Below are 18,503 nucleotides of genomic sequence, written 5' to 3'. Positions count from 1 at the left end.
GCAGGGGATCAAATACTTTTTTCCCTCACTGTATGGCTGATTGGTGTAAATACACACACTACTGGTCAAAAGTTATAGAACACTCCCTATTTTTCCAGTTTTTATTGAAATTTAAACCGTTCAAGTCCAGTGAATAACCTGAAATGGTACAACGGTAAGTGGTAAACTGAAAGAGGTTAAAAAAAAAAAAAAGTTTAGGTTACCAAAAACTGAAAAATAATGTACATTTCAGAGTTATATTCTGTGTTACTACATCTTCTTAAGCATTATTTTGCAGTGTTACGTGAAGCTCCCGCGCGTAGAAGTGACACTGTATTCCTACAATGTGCATATTGTTTGAAAGCTTATTCTCTTGGCTACCAGCGCGTTTCATTCTCAAACACATCCATGTCGCCCCCATCATCATTCAGAGCCTGGGGGGTAAACGGGCAGTCTGCTCCGGGTAGGGGGTGCGGGGGTCTAATTCAGACGGTCACAGATCACTCGGTTTAGATCAGATTTCCTTGCAAATAGGCTTGTTTTGTTCAGAACAACCTAACAGTACATAAAATAACATATACTGGATTCCCTATCAAACAAAGGGAAGGGGGGGGGCGTAAATGTGGGGCGGGGTATAAAAAAACAAACTTTTCACATCAGAGAATGCTTCACATCATTAGAAGGTCTCAGCTTTCATGGGATACCAAAAAAATCCATCTCATGGGATACAACAAACACAACAGTGAAGAGTACACATGGGATTAAAGAGAAGCACATGGATTTGGTGCCCTTTTAAGGGTATCATAGGGGTTTGTCAGCTTAAGGGGTTACATTTTGTTAAAACAATTCCATTATTTCTTTATCTCCAATTGTTTATTTGTTGTGTGTCAAAGTACATTGAGACATTAAACTGCGTAAATTTCAATAAGAAATTGAAAAATTGTTCTAAAACTTTTGACCGGTAGTGTATACACACATTTTCTTTTCTACATGTTGGACAATTTGCTGAGCAATCCTTAAAGGGACCTACACATACACATGTTCTGAACCAATGATGTTAAATGGTACTCCTCCATCGGTCACAGTGTGACATGCCCCCTTCACACGAGCAAGACTGGGAAACAGAGCCGATGGTGATAATGCACTCTACAGAAATACACAAGACAGGGGTCTACAGTACAGCAAATCAGGGTCTCCAGCTGGAGAGAGACAGTACTTTACATAACTGAACCAACAATCAAGTCTCGCAGCCTGACAATGCACGTCCACAGGCAAACACAGCAACAACAGTAATGACATAGTAATGACACCATAACAACCCTGTCTTACCAGGAGGAGTCTTTTCTTTAAACATCTCCATACACGTGACCTTCTGCCACACAGTCCCATGGGAGAGCCTGGGGGGGTTGGGGGCAGAAAGAAAGAGCACAGTTAATTTAAAAACATTAATAATATACATCACAGCCCGACGGGTAGGCAAGGTCTGCTGGGGAAAACACATGGTCAAGGTGTCATGGTGACAGGGGGCAGGGACAGGGCACAAGGGGTAGGGTCGGGGACAGGTGCAAGGACAGGGTGTAGGGACAAGGACAGTGACAAGTATCAGGATCAAGGGGCAGGGACAGAGGGAAGGGGCAGGGGGCAGTGCCAGGCTCACAAGCTGCTAGTGCAACCAGCTCGGCAGGGAGTCAGGATGCTGGTACTATTAGGATTTAAAGGCCCAGCTCTCCAATACCTGCGTGTTAAAAAAGCTTGGCGGACAGGACACAAAACCACACATACATGCAGAAACTCATATGTTCCCACACACAGACACCAGAGAGACAGGCAATGCAGCAGTCAGTCAGTCGGACCTTCAGAAATCCAGCAGCGTCATTTGCAAACACTGTAGAATGTCTTTTAAATTGCGCCTCTATCGGCGTGCAAAACGTGTTCTGTTCCTTTAACTAATACATATATAAATAAATAAACATAACACCCGCTACAGCCCAGTACATTTTTGGCCCAATTTCATGTCTCCGGATTACATTCCTGAAAAAAAAAAAAAAGTGAACTTCTTGGATTAGTTGTAAACTTCATGAAACAGTGAGGAGAGGAATGTAAAGAACACACAGTCATAAAATATTGAGCATAGCAAAACATACATGCAATTAAACTAAACTAAGCTAAGACAGCATTAAGCAGCTAGGAGGCGGATTTCACAGTAAGTTGCCTAGTGAATGACACCTGAAGTAATGTATAATAATAATGTAGTCATTTTACCCGTGACCTGTCTTTCATTATGCACACAGTTGACACAGAGGTCCCGTTCTTGCACCGCAAATGCCCGCAGTTCTGCGCTGATCTGCACAATCCCACTGATCCCATTGGTGGAGCCGCGCAGACCCCGCAGAGCTGCGAACATCTGCGCAACACGAACGGGAACAAAAACCCACATCTGCCCGGACGCAGCTGTCAAGGTAGAGGCTGCAAAAGAGACACCAGAAACGAAATCGAAAACATGCAGACGAGCTCGTCGTTTTTCTGGAGTATTTTTAGCTCTAGATAGGCCGTTTCCGTCTTTGCACCAGGTGCTTAACAATAACTGGATTAATTTTGCGACAACCAGCAAAAAATATATAAACTTACAGAAACTATCATGTTTTGTTGCACTTAGTACACTAAAAAACGCACACCTTCAACATAATATATGTATGTATGTATGTAATCACACTTTGTCAGCCCTGCACGCCCATTTCTGATAAGAGCAACGCCTGAAATACTGAATTTACAAAAGTCAATAATTTCAAAGACGTCACTTAAAAACTTGGTCGAGGAAGTTAGTTCATCTGGTGTAAAGTTATCAATCAGTTATGTCGTAGTAGCAACTCGCCTCCCTAAACAAAAGCACATGTAAACATATTTCAAATATGGATATATGGGACATTTTAAAGTATGACAATATAGTTATGTGGTCTGTAAAACGACACACAAACACCAGATCAAACAGTATATATGATTTTCTCTCCCACTACACACTGCACAGCTTCATAATATTATTATTATTGACACACGCTTGTATTATGTATTATTTCGGACAGTCAGCAACATGCACACGACACAGCTCACACACCGCACAGGCCGCCGGTGTGACAGAAATACACACAAAAGAAATAAAGCTTACCAGCAAAGGATCAGAGCAAATAACACCAGCAGCCGCCGTCTTTAAAACACCACAGAAACACATGGCACCGTTACCTTTCAGATGATCACATCTCTCTCTCTCTCTCTCTCTCTCTCTCTCCTCCACCGTCCCCTCCTCCTCCTCTCTCCCCGGTTAAGGCCACATTTGGTACGGGGTGAGTCTGGTTGAAGATGCCCGTTAGATCAGCCCATGGAGAGACCGACAATAGCTCCCCGCTCCCCCGCTATGTTGCCCCGGCAGGACCCATGCCGTGCGGCGCAGCGTCTGCGGTATCCGAGCCCCGTCCCTGGAGGAGGAGGAGGAGGAGGAGGAGGAGGAGTGGGGCTGAACCGAGATGCCTGTCTCCTCCTCCGCCTACCCCCTTAACCACAGTATACTAATCGCTTTTCAATTATTTATTAATTTATGTGCGTAAGTATGGATGAGTTAACGTTATAAAAACAAACAAATCTCCAGTCTTTTGATGTCCCTTTTTTCCCATTCCCTTCCCTCCCCTCTCACGTTTTTTTTTTTTTTTTTTTTTGTATCTGTTTGTTAAAAACTTCAGCATCTCCGACGAGGCAGACGTGACGCGTTTCGGCGGGAAGGTTCAAAGTGAACGGTGCGCTCGCCGCCGCCATGTTTGTCAAGGGGATCCCTGCTCCGGTACGCACTGTGTGCCATTGATAGCGGTGCAGTGTGGTAGTGAAGAACTGCAGCACACACTTACTACAGGACAAACAATTAATACCCTTCCTTACTAAAAACAGAATAAGTGGACATAAGTCTTTATATAAATTGAGCTCGCATTGTCTGTGCTGTACAGATATGAAGTAGATAGACGCTATACCTGCTCTGCGAGTGTCGAAGCAGACAGGTGTGCGCTATTGCGTGCGTGAACTGAAGAGCCCTGGCGGTGGAGTTGAGCGCCGAGGGACAGAATACCTAATACACGCATGTCCTCTAGCGACAGAAACCGGTATTGCTACTTCCACACACACCCTATCCACCCGGCCGCGCAGCAAAAAGCATTGCAATGCACCTTATGAAAAACACTTTGAACAGCTGTTGTGCTTCTGGTCTGGTGTACCCACAAAACCCTGTAACAAAATAGAAAATACATTTAATGTTGGGTGCATAATATGCATGACACATAACTATACTATACACGTTTTTTATTAGAATCTTTATTTGGGGTAGGATAACAAATGCAATATAACAATACAATGCAATAACATCACATGCAATGCCAATTACAAGTGTTTGTTCGTTGCAGTGATGAAAGAAATTAAAATCAGACTTCAATTATAATGCAAGCATAGTGATCACATGAACACTAATGAGAGATATCACTGAGCACAGCGGGGCTGTGGCTACTGAACACTGGCGGTACAAATTCTCTGGCAGTAAAACTAAAGCAAATATAGTATAGTATATTATAGGGCCCAGTGTTTAGATCACAGTCCTGTATTAGCTGAGATGATACTGACACAACACACAACAACACACAACCCGCTGCACTTTATAACTTCAGATTAACCCCTTCTGCTCCTCCTCCCAGAACTAAGACTGTGTAAAGCTGGAAGGTAGCTCTGGTAGCAAAGGTGTCCGTATGTCCCTCGCCTCTCACCATAGTACAAAGCATATACTGTTGCCGCGGCAAGGAAGGACCCCAGCAGTTGGAAGAAGACATAGAACGGCAGGCGTTTCCACTGGTGCTTGCCCAGAACACACAGGCTGAGAGAGACAGCAGGGTTCAGGTGGGCCGCTGAGGAAGGAGCACAACACAGAGATTAACACACAAACACAAATAGACAGTGACAATGACACACACAATGACACACACAATGACACACACACACAAGCAGTTGTGCAGATGAGTGTATACCTGAGACACCGCGGGAGGCATACACGGCGAATGTGACCCCCAGGGCGAAGGCCAGGTTGATTGACAGGTACTGCCCCTTTGTCTCGCTGCTCGTTGTCACCTGGGCAACCCCACCGCAGCCGAACAGCTGGAATCGCAGCAACATCAATCAGCTGCTGGAACACTGACCCACTCACACACCTATAACATCCAACGCACTCACACCTAGAGCTTCTATAATACAGACACACCCACAACATCTGGAACATTAACCCCACCTAGAACATTTGGAACAGTCACCCACTGGCATACTATTATTATTATTATTATTATTATTATTATTATTATTATTATTATTATTATTATTAAACTAGAAAACATCTAGAACAGTGGTTCTCAAACCTGTCCTGGAGTACCACCTGCCCTGTTGGTTTTTGTTCCAACTGAGCTCTTAATTACTTAATTGAACCCTTAATTTAAGTATTTTGATTACATTTGATTCTGTCAAATTGTGTAACTGATAAAATGTTGGCTCCTTAATAATTTATTTATACTAATGTATATCTAACTTAAAACCCCTACTATTAAAAATAATACAAATCTGATTCAGGAAATGATTAGTTCAATTAAGGGTTAAATTAAGTAATTGAGAGCTGATAGGTGGTAGGTGGTACTCCAGGACAGCTTTGAGAACCACTGATCTAGAACATGGACTTACTGATATACCTCGAACATCTGGAATACAGACTTGCCCACACACCTAGAACAAACAGTATATATGATTTTCTCTCCCACTACACACTGCACAGCTTCATAATATTATTATTATTGACACACGCTTGTATTATGTATTATTTCGGACAGTCAGCAACATGCACACGACACAGCTCACACACCGCACAGGCCGCCGGTGTGACAGAAATACACACAAAAGAAATAAAGCTTACCCACAAAACCCTGTAACAAAATAGAAAATACATTTAATGTTGGGTGCATAATATGCATGACACATAACTATACTATACACGTTTTTTATTAGAATCTTTATTTGGGGTAGGATAACAAATGCAATATAACAATACAATGCAATAACATCACATGCAATGCCAATTACAAGTGTTTGTTCGTTGCAGTGATGAAAGAAATTAAAATCAGACTTCAATTATAATGCAAGCATAGTGATCACATGAACACTAATGAGAGATATCACTGAGCACAGCGGGGCTGTGGCTACTGAACACTGGCGGTACAAATTCTCTGGCAGTAAAACTAAAGCAAATATAGTATAGTATATTATAGGGCCCAGTGTTTAGATCACAGTCCTGTATTAGCTGAGATACATGGAAGCCAATGGAAACTATACATAATTACATTTTTTTGAGTATCAAGCCTCTGACCCCCCACCTCTCACACACTCACTTAGAGGCGGTTGATTATGCGCTCGTCGCCCACCTCCCCCCCATTTCTGACCCCCTTCTCCTCCCCGGCCTCCCTTTCCACCTCCAGCGCTAGGCCCACTTCATTGGCCTGTGTGCCAGGGGGGTCGAGTTCATGGGGGGGGTGATGGAACTCCACCAGCAGCTGGTACAGTGCTGTGCCCGTCAGAGCGCCAAGCAGGGGGGCCACCAGAGGCACCCACCACCAGCCCCCACCCGCCCTGCCACATAGAGAGAGAGAGAAGTAGAGATTTACAGTCTTGCCAGAATAGGATCCAGACAGAGACAGACACCCCCCACACCCACCCACACCCACCCATACCCACCCACACACCCATGCACCCAAACACCCATGCACAGACAGATACTCACGTGAAGACCTGTCCCCCCCAGCCTGCGATGAACGTGAAAAGGCGGGGCCCCAGGTCACGGGCGGGGTTCAGGGGGTACCCACAGTTGCCCCCCATGGAGATGCCAATGCCCAGCACTACCAGGCCCACCAGCACCGGCTCCAGCCCTGCGGGGGGGGCGCTGTTCCGCTCATCCCCTACTGCCAGCACACACAGCAACAGTGCCGCAGTGCCCACCACCTGGAGAGATACAGGGGAGAGAGGGGGAGGGAGAGGGGGAAGGAGGGATGGGGATAGAGGGAGGTTGTGAGGGAAGGGGAGGAGGTTATATGGTTAATATAGACTCAGAATGCATAGCAAAACAACAAGATGATGCCCACAACCTGGAGAGGGGGAGAGGGAGAGAGAGAATGAAGGAGTAGGAAGGTGGGAGGGGAAGAGGCAGAGAGAGGGAAGAGGGAGAAGGGAGAGGGAGAGGGAGGTAGCAGAATGGGTAAGAGGAAAGGGGAGAAGATACAGGATGGGGGAAAAGGGAGGGAGGGAAAGGAGGGAGAGAATGAGGAAGATGATGGTAGAGGAGCAGGATGGGGTACCTGATCCAGGAAACCACTCCAGATGCTGAGGTAGTCAGAGGGGTAGGTGGCGAAGATCCCAGCCGTGGCTCTGGGGCCAGACACTGTCAGATTGCCCTGACTGTATTCCATTATCGCCTCTGCACCACCACAACACAACACAATAACACACAACACTGACACAATACACTGCGCAGACTGTACTCCATTATCATCTCTGCACCACACCAATACAACACACAACTCAAGACTGCTGTAACACACAACACAAATAACACACAAAACTGTAATACCCAATACTGACACAACACACAACAACACACAACCCGCTGCACTTTATAACTTCAGATTAACCCCTTCTGCTCCTCCTCCCAGAACTAAGACTGTGTAAAGCTGGAAGGTAGCTCTGGTAGCAAAGGTGTCCGTATGTCCCTCGCCTCTCACCATAGTACAAAGCATATACTGTTGCCGCGGCAAGGAAGGACCCCAGCAGTTGGAAGAAGACATAGAACGGCAGGCGTTTCCACTGGTGCTTGCCCAGAACACACAGGCTGAGAGAGACAGCAGGGTTCAGGTGGGCCCCTGAGGAAGGAGCACAACACAGAGATTAACACACAAACACAAATAGACAGTGACAATGACACACACAATGACACACACAATGACACACACACACAAGCAGTTGTGCAGATGAGTGTATACCTGAGACACCGCGGGAGGCATACACGGCGAATGTGACCCCCAGGGCGAAGGCCAGGTTGATCGACAGGTACTGCCCCTTTGTCTCGCTGCTCGTTGTCACCTGGGCAACCCCACCGCAGCCGAACAGCTGGAATCGCAGCAACATCAATCAGCTGCTGGAACACTGACCCACTCACACACCTATAACATCCAACGCACTCACACCTAGAGCTTCTATAATACAGACACACCTACAACATCTGGAACATTAACCCCACCTAGAACATTTGGAACAGTCACCCACTGGCATACTATTATTATTATTATTATTATTATTATTATTATTATTATTATTATTATTAAACTAGAAAACATCTAGAACAGTGGTTCTCAAACCTGTCCTGGAGTACCACCTGCCCTGTTGGTTTTTGTTCCAACTGAGCTCTTAATTAAATTAATTAAAATTAAAAATAATACAAATCTGATTCAGGAAATGATTAGTTCAATTAAGGGTTAAATTAAGTAATTGAGAGCTGATAGGTGGTAGGTGGTACTCCAGGACAGCTTTGAGAACCACTGATCTAGAACATGGACTTACAGATACACCTAGAACATCTGCAATACAGACTTGCCCACACACCTAGAACACACACACCTAGAACTTCCAGACCACTGATTCAAATTGAAGATCTGGAATACAGATCAATTGATACACCTAGAACAATAACACAGCTATAACATCTGAAACACTGACTGACTGACATACCTGTAGCTTCTGGAAAAATGGTTTGTGTGTGTGGGTCTGTGATTGTGTTTGTGGCTCTGTGAATGAGTGTGCGTGTGTGTGTGTGTGTGTGTGTGTAGGAGTTTTTGTAACTGTAATTGCTGATTCTGTGTTTCTCTCCCTCTCTCCTTGGCCAAAGTCCCCTGTTTGCTGTTGTTGGACTTTAGCGTCTTTGTGTTTTTTATCTTCCAGTCTGAATTTCAACCACAACAACAATGACAATACTCAGCCTACACACACAGATAGGGAGGTGTGATCACTGGAAACAACCTCACGACACAACAACCACCACAACCATGACACGCTGACCTACAGTGACTGGAGATAAACCACAAACCAGTTAATCTGTAGCAACCTACAGCAGCTACACTGTCCCCCCTACACTGTCAACCCTACCCCTTTCCACAGCGCCTGGCACAGAGTACTCACAATCATTATGTAGGTGCCCAGAGACTCGGCCAGACACTCCCGGAGCAGCTGGCTCCTGACTCGGCACAGCCGGCGTGCTCTGTCCATGGCTGAACACAGACTGGCACACACAGACTCACACACTGGCTGCAGACATGCTGACACACTGGCTGGCACACAGACACACAATGACCAGCACACAAGCCTAGAGAGAGACTGGCACACACACAGACAGTGCTTGCCACAACGACAATGCCTGACTGGCACACAGAAACACACAACCGCCACATGCAACACTGACTCACAAACACAACAGCATCAACAACAACGTCACACACACACACACACTGGTACACTGGCACACAACACTGACTGGCACAATCCACACATCACACACTCCCACTGCCTCACTCAGTGGAGCTCTGTCTGTCTCCTTGTGTGTGAGAGAGTGAGGAACAGAGAGAGGGAGGGAGGGAGGTAGAGAGGGGGTGGGGGGAGGGAGTGAGCTTCCTTACAAGGAAGAGAACAGGTTTTAAAACCCCCAATATGCACATTTCTCTGTTGTAATTTATGTTATTCACCTAATACACACATATATATATATATATATATATATATATATATATACACACTACCGTTTTAGAACACCTCAATTTTTCAAATTTTTATAGAGATTTGTGCAGTTTAATGTCTCAATGTACAATGTAAACAACTGGAGACCGTGGAATAGTTTTGTTTAACAAAATGTAGGCCCTTAAGCTGACAAAACCCATTAAACCATTAAAAGGGCACCAAATCCATGTGCCTCTCTTTAATCCCATGTGTACTATTCACTGTTGTGTTGTTTGCCAGGTGTTTGGTATCCCATGAAAGCTGAGAGTATTCTTGACGTGAAGCATTCTCTCATGTGAATTTATTTTAAATATAATTTTATACCCGCCCCCCCCCATATTTTTTATATATTTTCTTGCATGTAAACATTTGTTTGAGTTCATAACACTTTGTTACTTACACCTCCAGCCACCCACCTTGTGGAGTGTCCTCTTTATTGAAAGTTCAGATATGGTAACCGGATCTAGCTCTGGTTGTCAACTTATCAGTGGAGCAATAACTTTAGCTAATGGGTTAAATGAGTCTTCTTAATGCACAGCGTTAAAGATGCATTCCAGTGATGTTGGGAGGGTTGTGTAGCTGTCATGTTCCCACCTCACCACCAGAGGTCATCATCACCAGAATTCTAGTCCTGTCTCTGGCATCACATTCCAAAGACAGTTTTTCTTTATTTGTGCATACTGAGGGGACCCTATTTTGTTCACTAATACCATTCCCTCTTGCACTGAACAAATGCTCAGGGATGTGGAGTGGATAAGTTGTTTATATTGTCTATTGTGTAAATATCAATTTAAAAATAATTTTGTCACTAGCAAATGGTAGCAAATATGGTGGTACACAATACTAGAATCACCCCTGAAACTGAGTGATCTGTGACTGTCTGAATGAGACCCCTCCCCAGAGCAGATTGCACGTTTACCCTACAAAGTAGGCTCCTAATGACAGCGGGTGACATGGAAACTGTAAATCAGATGTGTTTGAGAATTAAATGCGCTGGTAGCCAAGAGAATAAGCTTTCAAACAATGTGCGCATTGTAGGAATAGTGTCACTTCTATGCACAGGAGCTGCATAACACTAAATAATGCTAAAGAGGGTGTAGTAACACAGTATATAACTATGAAATGTACATTACTATTTTTAAAACCTCTGGCAGTTTACCGCTTACCATTTCAGGTTATTCACTGCACTTGAACTGTTTTTACCATTTCAGGTTATTCACTGCACTTGAACTGTTTAAATTTCAATAAAAAATGGAAAAATGGGGGTGTTCTAAAACTTTGACCGGTAGTCTATGTGTGTGTTTGTTATATATATATATATATATATATATATATATATATATATATATATATATATATACACTCACCTAAAGGATTATTAGGAACACCTGTTCAATTTCTCATTAATGCAATTATCTAACCAACCAATCACATGGCAGTTGCTTCAATGCATTTAGGGGTGTGGTCCTGGTCAAGACAATCTACTGAACTCCAAACTGAATGTCTGAATGGGAAAGAAAGGTGATTTAAGCAATTTTGAGCGTGGCATGGTTGTTGGTGCCAGACGGGCCGGTCTGAGTATTTCACAATCTGCTCAGTTACTGGGATTTTCACGCACAACCATTTATAGGGTTTACAAAGAATGGTGTGAAAAGGGAAAAACATCCAGTATGCGGCAATCCTGTGGGCGAAAATGCCTTGTTGATGCTAGAGGTCAGAGGAGAATGGGCCGACTGATTCAAGCTGATAGAAGAGCAACTTTGACTGAAATAACTACTCGTTACAACCGAGGTATACAGCAAAGCATTTGTGAAGCCACAACACGTACAACCTTGAGGCGGATGGGCTACAACAGCAGAAGACCCCACTGGGTACCACTCATCTCCACTACAAATAGGAAAAAGAGGCTACAATTTGCACAAGCTCACCAAAATTGGACAGTTGAAGACTGGAAAAATGTTGCCTGGTCTGATGAGTCTCGATTTCTGTTGAGACATTCAGATGGTAGAGTCAGAATTTGGCGTAAACAGAATGAGAACATGGATCCATCATGCCTTGTTACCACTGTGCAGGCTGGTGGTGGTGGTGTAATGGTGTGGGGGATGTTTTCTTGGCACATTTTAGGCCCCTTAGTGCCAATTGGGCATCGTTTAAATGCCACGGCCTACCTGAGAATTGTTTCTGACCATGTCCATCCCTTTATGACCACCATGTACCCATCCTCTGATGGCTACTTCCAGCAGGATAATGCACCATGTCACAAAGGTCGAATCATTTCAAATTGGTTTCTTGAACATGACAATGAGTTCACTGTACTAAACTGGCCCCCACTGTCACCAGATCTCAACCCAATAGAGCATCTTTGGGATGTGGTGGAACGGGAGCTTCGTGCCCTGGATGTGCATCCCACAAATCTCCATCAACTGCAAGATGCTATCCTATCAATATGGGCCAACATTTCTAAAGAATGCTTTCAGCACCTTGTTGAATCAATGCCACGTAGAATTAAGGCAGTTCTGAAGGCGAAAGGGGGTCAAACACAGTATTAGTATGGTGTTCCTAATAATCCTTTAGGTGAGTGTATATATATATATACACACACACACACACACACACACACACACACACACACACACACCAAAACAACAGGATCACGTTGTACAGTTTATTCTCATCCCTTTCAACTTTATTACACACAGCCAGCCACAGACATTGACCACAATCACCTGAAAGCACATACACACACAAGGGAATTACATATGTACACATCATGTTATTTCCATCAGACTCATTGCTTAACTGTCCTTGTTTTCTAGGAAAATAAGTGTCAGTTAGTGAACCAGGGATTCAGAGGTGTGTGTGTGTGTGTGTGTGTGTGTGTGTGTGTGTGTGTGTGGAAGAGCCAGACTGGAGCCAGCGCTGTGTGGACTATAGTATAGGATAGGATAGGATATTTACATCCACCTACAGCTTTATACTCTCTCTCTCCATCTTCCCCACTCCTTTGGCCATGGGTTCAGACCCGGGTTCTGGTTCTGTGCCAGGGTGACTGTCCGGGTCAAGGAGGTGCCACTGGATGAACACGAGATAAAGCAGTGAGCCCAGAACTCCACCAAGCATTGGGGCGACTAATGGTACCCACCACCAGTGAGAGTATGCCCTGCAGAGAGACAGAAAGAGAGGTCGAGATGGAGAGGGAGGAAGGGATGGTGAGAAGAAGAGAAAGAGGAAAAGAGGGAGATTTTGTGAGTACAGGTTATAGTGTATACAGTGAGTATAGAATGTACAGTCTACTGTGTTCAATGTACAGAATGTGTATGGAGTGTACAGTGTATAGAATATTTATAGAGACTGTAAAGTATGTATAGAGAGTGTATAGATCAGTGTAGGGTTGACAGTGTGTATAGAGATTGTATATGGTGTGTATAGAGCAGTGTAATGTGTGTATATAAAGTGTACAGTGTGAACAGAGTGTATAGAGTAGTGTACAGCATACAGAGCAGCCTCGCCACCACTGGCTTAGTGAGAGAGGGGTAGAGGGAGAGGGGGAGTATTCAGTCTGTATAAAGAGTGTATAGGGCAGTGTACAGTATGTATAGAGCAGTATACCACATATAGAGCAGTGTACAGTGTGCATAGAGCAGTGTATAGAGAGTGTATAGAGATGTGTTCAGTATTTAGAGTAGTGTACAGTGTGTATACCATAGTGTACAGTGTGAATAAAGCAGTGTACTGTGTATAGAGCAGTGTATAGAGAGTGTGTGTTCAGTATTTAGAATAGTGTACAGTGTGAATAGAACAGTATACAGAGCAGAATACAACACAGAGCAGTGTACAGTGTGTATAGAGAAGTGTATAGGAGTGTATTGAGGAATGTAGAGTATGCACAGAGTCACTGACGTGAAAACCTCAGGCCCCCAGCCTGCGGTCAGGGTGAACAGCCGGGGCCCCAGGTCACGCGCCGGGTTAATGGCGGCCCCGCAGTTGGCACTCATCGACATGGAGATGCCCAGCACCACCACGGCAGCCAGTGGGGGCACCAGGCCGGGGGGGGCAGGGCTGTTCAGCTTGTCATCAAGGGGCAGGATGCAGAGCAACAGCGTAGCCGTGCCGATCACCTAGCAACCACAGCAACGTCAGAGCCAAAGGAAACCAAAACAGACAGAGATATTGTTAGTCTGCATGTGTCTTCCTGCAAAATCGACAATGGGGTGCATCATAGCAGAGAGTAGGGCGTCGTAGCGGACAATGAGGCTGTGTGGGCATGGGCGTGGCCATGCGGGCTGTGAGGGTGTGAGGGTGCGGGCTGTGAGGGCGTGTGTGTGCTGGTGGACCTGGTCGATGAAGCTGCTAGACAGGCTGAGGTGGGGGGAGGGGTAGGTGGCGAAGATGGACGCCGTCTCTGTGGGGCCAGTCACTGTCAAGTTGCCCCCCGAGAAATCCATGATCGCGTCTGGAGGCAGAAGAGGAGAGGGAGAAAGACACAGCATTTATATTGCCTCTCAATCTAAGGAACGGCAAAGTAGCTGGTGTCCAATATACGATAGTTCCCAGCATACAGAACTGGCCAGATTGTGACTGTGTGTCAGTGTAGGCAAGTGAGTGTCTGTTTTGAATATGTGTACATTTCTATTATTAAATTATTGATCTGACACCTTTATCCAATCACTGACACATGATGATATACAGACACTGAAGAACCCACTCTGGATGCATAGATGATGTATTTATTTAACATGCCAGGCCTGGAAGGGGCCCGACATTGAAGCACTCTATCTCAGCAGAGACTTATTGAACATCAGAAGTGGACAGCCTTTTATACATTGCAGGGCATGTGAGTCTGTGGCCAGGGTCTGTCACTGGGGGTTTGCCAGAGTGTTATCTTGAGGTCAGATTTCTGACCCTTGTAATGTTCATGGTAGTCTTCCTTGGAAGAGGTGTGGGATCCAAAGAACAGATGTCTTCCTTTGATATACTAGGAAAGGTCCGATCCCACAGTCATCATTTAACAACTGTCAATCGCTCATTAACAAAAACAGTTCCTTGCCTATCTGGAGAAAAGATTAAGTCCACAAACAGACTTTTAACAAACAGCTGTGGGCCCTCTCTCTCTCTGCAGTTTGATCCTTTCTATTATTGACAGAAATGTCTAGAGGGTATGCCCTGAACAACTTGCAAAGTGGTTGTTGCTACCATAATACATTTACTTTGCTTGGTCTGCATATTATTATTAATATAAAACATAATACAGTTTATATAAAACATTAATTACGGTTCTATAGACACACACACACCTATAAAATATATATATAAGTCGGTGAAATCATAAAATCAGGTTGTCAGGCAGGAACCTCATCTAGTGTGCTGTTGTTATGCAGAGGAATGCTCTCACCGTAGTACTGCAGGAAGACCACGGCCGAGGCTGTGAAGGCGCCCAGCACCTGGACCACAGCATAGCAGGGCAGCCGGGGCCACTGCAGCCGCCCCAGCACACAGAAACTCAGGGACACTGCAGGGTTCAGGTGAGCACCTGATGAGACAGAGGGAGGTGGCGAGAGAGAGAGAGAGGAATTGAGAGAGAGGAGTGCACTTGTTCCTGCACTGCACATAACACTCTCTAACAAGGGAAATCAGCAGGTCCTTCCCACGCTTCACACAAATGTCCTTCTGGGAGATTGACCCACAGCCTAGTATATAGCTGCTGCATGTCACAGACTGAGGGGGGCACCAGTGAGCTCCACCCACAGCAGTAGAGCTTGTGAGAGGATATCTCCACCAATATATTTGAAATAAATTTTTCTCTCCTGTTTTTCTGCTGCTCTGTTAATGATTGTTACTGTAATAACAAGGATGTGGTATATATGCTTGTGTTTTTTGTAATGTATTTATTTATAATGTATTCATCCCCCCACCTATATTATAATTATAATTATCTATTTATCATGTGTGTCTCCTTTTGTAATACTTTGGCAATACATTATATATGGCATGTCAATAAAGCACCTTGAATTTAATTGAGAGAGGGAGAGGGAGTGATGTTGAGAGGGGGGAGGGAGTGTGGGAAAGAGGGAGGGGGGAATGAGGAGGGGGAAAGGGGGAAAGAGGGGGGAGAGAATGGAAAAGGAGAGGGGACAAGTGGAATGAGGTGGGGCAGAGAAGAGGGAGGTGCAGACAGGAGGAGGACAGGAGGATAGAGGAATAGAAAGGAGAAGAGGTGAGAGAAGGAGAGAGGGATGAAACAGGGGTGGGGGCAAAGAGGTTTATTATTATTTTTATTATTAGTTATATTTATTACTGAATTACCACGTGCTGCAATTTTCAACTCCTATCTAAATTCACTTTTATAACCTTGCTTATATATCTTAAACTGATACTGTAATAATCTGTCCCTGTCCTTCTATTGACCTATCTATTGACACTAATTAATTCATTAGAGTAAATTATACACTTTTAATGCCTATTGCAACTGATACATATTTCACTATCCCTACCTTGTTACCTTGTCACAGGGCACTGTGAAGGGCTTTGTATCACATAGCATGGATTGATTGACTGATCGATTGCTGGATTAGCTGTAATTGACCCTGAGGAGGGTTGTGATAAGAAAACACAGTGCATCGTAAACACAGGAAGAAAGTGTCATACAGTGACAAGGTACAGCAGATAACATCAGTGCCCCACGCAGCACCACGCCTACCTGGCAGATAGCAGCTTATGTAAGCAGTGTGTTAAAGTCCACACACACACACACACACACACACACACACACATGCACCTGCAAACACACACAAACACACACGCATCCACACTCACACACATACATACACAAACATACACACATATGCACACACATACTCACACACGATCACAAGCACATAACACTCTCTTCCAGTTTTGTGTTTTTCTTGTTTTTCTTGATTTTCTGTTCCTTTCTATTCTTTACCATGCAACAAAAAGGAAATAAACTAGAGAATGCAAGAAAAAAAACAGAAGAAAAGAAAAGGAAAAAAGAAGAACTGATGACCCTTCAGAAAGATACATCATTTTGATTTTCGTGGAGGTTATTGTTTATTTTCCGCACATTAATGCAACCAGAGGGGACACTTATTATTTGTATAATTATTAATAGTTTTGTACCACTGTAAAGTTCTCTCTCTCTCTTTCTCTGCATCCCCTTCGTAAAAGAGAGATGGAGAGTTTGTGAGGGGGAGAAAAACTGGGTGACGGACAGAGAGAGAGGTAGATAGAGATAGAGACAGAGAGTAGGAAGCAGAAACATGGAGAGAGACAAAGACAGACATAGTTAGAGACTCAAAGAGAGAGGGACAGACAGGCTGACAGATTTATAGAGAGCGAGAAGAAATGACAGATGGAGAGAGAAAGTTGCCAAGAAAGAGGGCGAAACAAGGAGATGGAGGGGGGGGAGGGGTTGACAGTACGTTACCTGAGACCCCCATGCACAGGTACATGGCCGACATCACGCCTACAGAGAATGCCAGGTTGATGGACAGGTACTGTCCCTTCTCACCCCCCGTCGTCCTCACCTGCGCAGAGGCTGCACAGCCAAACAGCTGACAGGACACAGAGACAGGACATCAGCATGCACTGGACACTGCAGGACATTAACAATGGCTGACTGACTGGAAACTACAGTACATTAATACTGACTGGACACTACAAATCACTGTGCTTTATAGTGCTGTGCTAAGCTATAACACATTGTACTGTGCTTTGCTGTAACATGCTGTGCTATAACATGCTGTACTGTGCTGTACTGTATGACCTCGGGCCAGTTGCAGTGTACTCACCAGCAGGACAAACGTGCCCATAAACTCACTAAGGCACTCTCTTGCCAGCGGGCTGCTCAGCCTCAGCCCCCGCCTGGCTCGCTCCATCAACATGTCTGGGTACACATCCAATTCCAGCCAGCAGTCAGCCGGTCCAGTCGGTCTGTCCACAAGCTCTATCCAGTCACTCCTCCACCTGCAGAACTGCACTGTGCATAGCTGGACTGAGTGGCTGACTGACACACTAGCTGACTGTCTGGCTGACTAACTGACTGAGTGACTAGCTGGCTGGCTGGCTCACTTGACTGACTGACACACTGGCTGGATGGCTGGCTGGCTGACTGAGTGAGTGAATGAGTGAGTGACCCTCAGCACCACAGCTGGTTGTACTAGCTAGATATCAGTTATTTGACCTTCATCCCCAATAATGTAAAAATATACCACTAATGTTATCTCCCGAAGGCCTGTGCTTTCATACGATAAGACGTGTGCTTGCTTGGCCTGGACTCCCATTTCTGTATCAGTCTGATCCCTGTCTAGGTTTTAAATCTAACCCAGAGAGACACTAGGAGTACAGCAGAGTCTCTATATATGCCGTGTTGCAGAGAGAGAAGAGAGGTCTGGAGCGCTTTGCAATCTTTGAGAGAGAGAGAGATTAAGTTTATGGGAAGAAAGTGAGTGTACAGATTCGGTTTTTGAATTGTATGGAGGTTGTCACGGTTACCAGGACAGGGCAGGAGAGAACCAAGCGCAGACTCGATCATGGCAGTGAAACAAGGCAAACAGTCCAAAGGGGTAAATCCAGAAGGTAGAATTAGTAAACAGTCCAGAGGTCAATCAAGGGAGCAAATAGTCAAAACCAGG

The 18,503-nt window shown here is 44.8% G+C and overlaps 3 protein-coding genes across 7 annotated transcripts in view; all 3 read right to left on the bottom strand.

Moving 5' to 3' along the window:
- atp8b2 (ATPase phospholipid transporting 8B2) overlaps nt 1-3,625 on the bottom strand; it is a 38,374-nt gene extending 34,749 nt beyond the window's left edge. For 2 of the 4 annotated variants that reach the window (XM_066721564.1, XM_066721566.1), the window contains exons 1-2: nt 3,143-3,625; nt 1,309-1,376 (exon numbers count right to left, since the gene is read on the bottom strand). In XM_066721564.1, coding sequence (XP_066577661.1) covers nt 1,309-1,339 — 31 coding nt within the window. In that variant the 5' untranslated portion in view covers nt 1,340-1,376; nt 3,143-3,625. The remainder of the gene's footprint in view (nt 1-1,308; nt 1,377-3,142) is intronic. The other 2 variants (XM_066721563.1, XM_066721565.1) reach the window with 1 other exon arrangement.
- A 2,408-nt stretch (nt 3,626-6,033) lies between these two features.
- LOC136767630 (aquaporin-10) lies at nt 6,034-9,671 on the bottom strand. The gene is made up of 6 exons (XM_066721569.1): nt 9,262-9,671; nt 8,070-8,196; nt 7,812-7,949; nt 7,389-7,507; nt 6,818-7,035; nt 6,034-6,666 (listed from the first exon to the last, which is right to left on the bottom strand). The coding sequence occupies exons 1-6, from the start codon at nt 9,346-9,348 to the stop codon at nt 6,429-6,431; spliced, it is 927 nt and encodes a 308-aa protein (XP_066577666.1). The 5' UTR covers nt 9,349-9,671; the 3' UTR covers nt 6,034-6,428.
- Nucleotides 9,672-12,503: 2,832 nt separating this feature from the next.
- aqp10a (aquaporin 10a) lies at nt 12,504-18,004 on the bottom strand. Of its 2 annotated transcripts, XM_066721560.1 has the most exons (6): nt 17,661-18,004; nt 17,297-17,423; nt 15,245-15,382; nt 14,187-14,305; nt 13,753-13,970; nt 12,504-13,012 (listed from the first exon to the last, which is right to left on the bottom strand). In XM_066721560.1, the coding sequence occupies exons 1-6, from the start codon at nt 17,751-17,753 to the stop codon at nt 12,817-12,819; spliced, it is 891 nt and encodes a 296-aa protein (XP_066577657.1). In that variant the 5' UTR covers nt 17,754-18,004; the 3' UTR covers nt 12,504-12,816. The 2 variants fall into 2 exon arrangements, with proteins under 2 accessions (XP_066577657.1, XP_066577658.1); XM_066721561.1 differs by lacking the exon at nt 17,661-18,004 and having other exon boundaries at nt 17,397-17,530.
- Between the last annotated feature and the right edge of the window lie 499 nt (nt 18,005-18,503).

This window comes from Amia ocellicauda, chromosome 14, assembly GCF_036373705.1.
Source record: "Amia ocellicauda isolate fAmiCal2 chromosome 14, fAmiCal2.hap1, whole genome shotgun sequence".
In the NCBI taxonomy this organism is placed as follows: Eukaryota; Metazoa; Chordata; class Actinopteri; order Amiiformes; family Amiidae; genus Amia; species Amia ocellicauda.
This window is presented reverse-complemented; position numbering and strand designations above follow the sequence as displayed.

Bases quoted from the DNA above. Each gene is read 5' to 3' on its own strand.
- aqp10a (XM_066721560.1), bottom strand. From the start codon at position 17,753: ATGTTGATGGAGCGAGCCAGGCGGGGGCTGAGGCTGAGCAGCCCGCTG. The intron at 13,971-14,186 runs GTCCACCAGCAC...TGTGGTTGCTAG, and splicing joins CTAGCAGCTTCATCGACCAG to GTGATCGGCACGGCTACGCT. The intron at 13,013-13,752 runs GTCAGTGACTCT...GTCTCTCTGCAG, and splicing joins TGGGGGCCTGAGGTTTTCAC to GGCATACTCTCACTGGTGGT.
- LOC136767630 (XM_066721569.1), bottom strand. From the start codon at position 9,348: ATGGACAGAGCACGCCGGCTGTGCCGAGTCAGGAGCCAGCTGCTCCGG. The intron at 8,197-9,261 runs GTGAGTACTCTG...CTGCGATTCCAG, and splicing joins TGGGCACCTACATAATGATT to CTGTTCGGCTGCGGTGGGGT. The intron at 7,950-8,069 runs GTATACACTCAT...CTCCTTCCTCAG, and splicing joins TGCCTCCCGCGGTGTCTCAG to GGGCCCACCTGAACCCTGCT.